General features: G+C 34.5%; 1 protein-coding gene across 1 annotated transcript in view; it reads right to left on the bottom strand.

The window, feature by feature from the left end:
* LOC106879207 (sodium bicarbonate cotransporter 3) overlaps window positions 1–5996 on the bottom strand; it is a 53189-nt gene that overhangs the window by 28616 nt on the left and 18577 nt on the right. The window contains exons 3-6 of the mRNA XM_014928678.2: window positions 5640–5800; window positions 3931–4143; window positions 2424–2578; window positions 1422–1667 (exon numbers count right to left, since the gene is read on the bottom strand). Coding sequence (XP_014784164.2) covers window positions 1422–1667; window positions 2424–2578; window positions 3931–4143; window positions 5640–5800 — 775 coding nt within the window. The remainder of the gene's footprint in view (window positions 1–1421; window positions 1668–2423; window positions 2579–3930; window positions 4144–5639; window positions 5801–5996) is intronic.

Here is a 5996-nt window from a genome sequence, read left to right as displayed (position 1 = left end):
GCTACAGATGGAGGAAGCAGGTTAAGGAGGGGATCAACACTTTTGAGAGAGCACATATTCAGCATGAAGAATTTAAGCGAGCTGCGCGAAAGTGCACGGCTCGTATAGTGAATGGGGAAAGCTTAATCTGCAATGTTTGCAGTTGTGTATGTTTATCAAGAGCAGGGCTCATTAGCCACCAACAGAGCCGTAAATGCAAAATGTAAGTTAGTACTAGAGCGCAGAATGTTCCTGAAGGTCAGCAATGGTCTTCCTCGGTCACGAGTGGACGGCCATCATCATGTATGTATGTATATATATATATATATATATATATATGTGTATGTATATAAAGTATTAATTAACAAAGCACAAGCTACTCTTCTTAATGTCGTAGATTGAAAAACTATTTTTTTTAACTAATTGAATGAAAGATGTCAACGACAAACTGTATATCATCAGAAGAATCTAGGGAAAGAACTCCAGATATTACTATCAACTAGAATTGAATAGTAATGGATAAGCAGAGGAGAGTGGATGCTTGTCGCACACTATAACATTCAGCCTAAATCATATTAATGCCAAATATCAGAAAGCAGCTTTGACGTCGATTGAGGATAATGGTTTCAGATTGAATACTAGAGTAGCTTCCCTTCAAATTTGAACTTAGCACAAGTATCAGATTTAATATTAGAGTAGCTCCCCCTTTACATCTGACTCTAGCACGGCAACGCTTCATTTTGTCGAGGAGCTTGATTTTGCTTATATCAATAATCTTAGAGTAAGTGAAGTGGTTTAACTGCAAACTCAGATTTCCAAGAGCTTATCATTAATTTACAGCATTGGTACATAAACTAATTAGTTAATAACTTAAATCTTTAACATTCAGAATTACTCAGCCAAACGTATACTTTCCATTCTAGCATGGGTTGAACAGTTCAACAAGAGCCAGCCAGCCAGATAGGAGCCTGCATCAGACTTCTGAGTCTGTTTTGGTTGGGTTTTTACGGCTGGATGCCCTTCCTAACGCCAACCACCTAGCTTTATTCATTTACACTGTTTTGAATTAATCATGCATTATTTTGTAGCTTCAAGACTTCTATGATCTTTTCTTTTACCTTTACTTGTTTCAGTCATTAGACTGCGGCCATGCTGGGGCACCACCTTGAAGACTTTTTAGCCGAATGAATTGACCCCAGTACTTACCATTTTGTTAAACCTGGTACTTATTCTATCAGTCTGTTTTGCTGAACTACTAAGTTACAGAGATGTAAATACACCAACACCAGTCACCAAGCAGTGGGGGTGGGGTGAACAAACACAGACACAAAGTCTCACACACACACACACACACATATGACAGGCTTCTTTCAGTTTACATCTACCAGTTGTCAAGCATACACACAAAACTTCAAATTAAAACAACTGAAAATCAGACTAACCTCATCTGACATGAGTGTAGCGATAGAACGTCCAATTTCATGGTATTTGTTGCTATTTCCTAAGGGGCCCAGCAAGAAAAAGACAAATTTTGTTGGTACAGGAACTTCAGTCAAATCTCCCAGAATAATAGCCTTGTTGAGACGTATAAACCCTGACACCTGATGATTTAGGTAATCTACTTCTCCAACCAAAATGTTAGCAGACTCTGCACCTTGAGGAATCTTCTTCATGAAATGCATATTAATCTGAAAATAAAAAGAAGAAAATATCAATTCAATATGAAAATGAAATTCATTTATTAGGTATAATATTCTTCTATCCCACATATATAAAGATATACACATTCACATGTAATGACTTATATAGTTATTTAATTACAGGAATTTCTTGTGTTTCAAAAGTAATGAAATTTATATTCTACAGTTAAGAGTGAATATTTAAGTTGTTGTTTTAACCTGACATCAATAAAACCTATGAACAAAGACATTCCAGCTAAGACCATCCCATCTTATTCTCAGATATAGTACACTTAGGACCACATTATACAATGTCATTCTCCTTTAAATATGGTCAAGTATTAGTTGAAGGAAAATTGGCTGTTATTATTTAGAAAGTTGAGCAACTTCAAAGAAGTGGACTTATTGACCCATGAATATTTAACCCATAAACTGCAATGGGCCACCTCTGTGGCCAACATGACAGTGCGACAGGCCACGTTCGTGGCCACGGAAGTAGGGCATGATCTGACCTAATTTTGATGACGTATAATGTATGCACACAATACCCTTTCACCCCAGAAACAGTGTAGCCAAATCACAGAAGGTGTTAAGAAACACTGAGTATTTTTTTCAAGTGATAGATCGATGTTGATCTTTACCTAAAATAGGCTCAGCAGTTCGTGTTACATACAGCAAAATCCCAGCAGTTTATGGGTTAAGTTAGAATAAGCGGCAGATAAAACAGCTGTCAGGAATAATCAGTTAAAACTTGGACAGACTCACCTTGTGGGATGAAGGAACTTCGGGGAGATCACTATTGGAGAATGACGGACTTGGCTGCAGAGTACTACTGGTTGGTGATGTCCCTGAAATGCCAGCAGAGGTATTATTCCGAACCAGTCCTAAATTTGGAGTACTTTTTGTACCAAGCTTAGTGTCTGAAAAGAGATTTTTACTTTAGAACTCAAGCTACTAAAAATTAATTTAAACAAATTGAGCTATTTTCTTCACTGCAGAAACTTGTAAATTTTCAAACTGGTTATGTTTTGCTGGTCATGATATATATGAAGCAGCTAGTTTTTGATGTATAGTCACTTTACTCTACCGCTGATTATCGTAGGAGTCTGCAGTGTTACAAGATTCAATAAACTGTGATGCAGCACAGACGGGAAACAAATTTTCCATATCTTATTCTTTCGTTCACCAAATATATACTGCTTTGCAATGACAAGGTTGTTTAAACAAGTGTCTTTCTCTTCACTTTCTCTTTCTTTTGATACATTTCTTCATTCTAATGAATATTGTTTCTCTCACCACTTACTCTATATTTTCAATAGAAGGAAGTAGAGATAAAGTTAAGTTTACTATTATCCACACATGTATTTTCCACCCCAAACACATGATCAGCATGAAATTTAATTTCTTATCACAGTACCTTTCAGAGCTTCATAGATCAAATTTAAAAGATTTCTGACGAATGATACTTTTACCGGTTATTCATTTTGAGTGACTGAATACCTGAGTTACTGTTGAGAGGAAGAACATGAAAATCTACCTAATAGTGATCTTAGGGTGTGTTTCCTTTAACCTTATGCCTGCCCAGTGAATCACATGTAACACACAGATTGGGACTTATGAAAGGAAAGCTTTATATTACTCAGAATATATGAAGTAAGAGCAAACTAAAAGTCTGAAAACAAGGACGGAAAAATTTATGAAATGTTTTGGACAAGAAGAGAGTTAATTCACTCCCCCTATTTAGTTACCCAAATAGTTTGCCTTGCTCTGAGTTCAACGCTTAGGAATTATTTTATTAAAAATTACAGTGTATAGTTGGGGCGAGAGGACAAAATCTTGTCCAACAGCATCTCAAATAACTGGTTGTTTGATATCTGAATTTGACTAAACAAGCTGAACCATAAAAAATTTCTAGCAATCAGAAAAGCTTGCTTGGTACACCTTCAGCTTCAGAGGATTTTCCGAGTACCAGTTTGTGTGCCCTATCAGATGTATAGAGAATGCATTCTTCCATAATTAACTGAAAGATAAACATTACATCACAGCATCCACAATTCAGACAGAAGTTTGCCTATTCCCAAGCTGATGTATTATAAGAGAAAAGAGAAAGAAAATAAATTTATTATTCATTAGAATAAAGACATGTCTGAAAGAGATAAATACATACAGAGAAAAGTGAACAGAAAGGAACTTTGAATCTACAGTTTTTACAAATCAAAAGAATATCCCACAATATTATTGATTAGCAATTCAATAAATCACTTATATTTACCATGTTGGCCCAAATTTTTGGGTTCTGAATATTTTTTGCCAATGTCAGCCAAAGATCTGATGATTGGAAGATGGAGTTTACTCCCTGATTCTTCGGGTTTGCGATAACGTTTTTCATGTTGATGCCGATGACGACTGAGTAGTGTTTCTTTCACTTTCTCTCTATTTTCTTCAGCAAGTTGTTTATTAGCCATCATGGTATCTAAGATCAGGTCTGTTAAACAGAAAATATAATTTAAGTGATTAGCAAATCCAATTTATTCTGATTAATTGTAAACACACAAGAATAAAGAGAGAGAGAGAGAGGGAGGGAGGAATAGAAATTAAAAAGTATGATTGAATGAAATATTTACCATTACAAACATTGGCATATCATAGAAGCAATTATATTTAAAGTTTACCAGGTATTAAATTTATAAAATTTTGTAATTATTTTTTAAATGTTTATCAATTCATTCAAATTTCTGTTAACTAATTTTCCTAATCTCATGTTTTACACTATAATTTGATTAATCTAATGCTTAATCATTTACACCAAATATATTTGTTTCTTGCATACAATTTTTTTCTTTTTTTTTTTCTCAGGGCTGGAGCTTCAACTCCAAAACTTTATTTCTACCCCACAAAAGTACGCAAAATCATGAAATTCAGTTCAGTGATTAAAAAAAAAAAAAAAAATGAAGTCATCCATTCTTATGACAGTTTGTTTATACAAAATAAACCTCTCTCTCAAGAGTGCATCTAGTGAGTTTGCTAGACCTGCAAGAAATAGCAGCTAAGTTCCCCTCAGATTACCTTCAACCAACTTATTAAGCTACAATAGTTGTTTTTCTAGTTTCATCTCTTAGTTTGCGAGGTAGACTTAACCCAACATGTTGTTCTTGAGTGCCTTGAACAGAGTCTCCAGGTCAGCTGTTTTTCTCCCTTCCATTAGTCTCATAAGCACTATAAAGAGTAACAAGCACTGTCCTTCCTTCCTGATTAAGTATAAGTGATAAAAAAAAAAATGGACAGATATCTTTTTGTGTCCCTTATCTTTTACGTATCTCAGTCAATGAGCTGCAGCTATGCTAGGACATAACCTTAACCCTTTAGCATTCAGATTAGTTTGTCAAATATACTGCTTTTTTATTCATATTGTTTGGAATTAATTATGCATTATCTTGTAGCTTAGAGATTTCGATTAAGGGATTTACTTTTAGTATGACATTTCAGGGTAGATGTAAGAGACTGTATTTGATGAGTTTGAACATAAAACAAAGAGAATATTTTGGCCAGATATGGCCAGTTTACATGCTAAAGGGTCAAAAAGTTTAGACAATCAAATCAATCCCAGTACTCGTTCTTTTAAAGTCTGATACTTATTCTATTGATTTTCTTTTGTCAAACTGCTAAGTCAGGGGAAAAGGTGTTAACAATTCAATACCGGCTGTCAAGAGATGGGGAAGAAATACAACAAACAAAACAAATACACACACACGTATATACACACACATGTATATACACACACAACAGGATTCCACAGTTTCCTTCTACCAAATTCACTTACAGAGCATTGATTGACCCAAGGTCATAGAAGGTACTTACCCAAGATGCAGCACAATAGGACGAAACTTCAAACCACACTGTCATAAAACAACCTTCTTAAACATTTAACTTTCAACTATAAGTCAAATGTAATGCAAGAACAACTCACAATATTTTATTTACCTGACATTTGCTGCATGTTAGAAGTATCCATGTCCAACATACATGTACCACTCATAATACAACAGCGCAGTTCAAAAATTGAATGTAGGGATAATGTTGCAACGTGAGGTTTGGACCATCGGTCGCCACCTTCTTCCACATCTTCTTCAAATTTAATCCATCTGAAATATGCATAAGGTGAAGATGTTAGTTCATTCACAAAATATAACAGAAAACAAAGGAAGGTGTCATGAATATAATATACACACATATATACACTTATGCACATACATGTGTATTTATATATATATGTATATTCATATATATTTATATATATATATATATGTATTTATATCAATATATATATATATATATATA

Source organism: Octopus bimaculoides, chromosome 4, assembly GCF_001194135.2.
Source record: "Octopus bimaculoides isolate UCB-OBI-ISO-001 chromosome 4, ASM119413v2, whole genome shotgun sequence".
Classification (NCBI taxonomy): Eukaryota; Metazoa; Mollusca; class Cephalopoda; order Octopoda; family Octopodidae; genus Octopus; species Octopus bimaculoides.
Note: the sequence above shows the minus strand (reverse complement) of the source record. Positions and strands in the feature narration are given on the sequence as shown.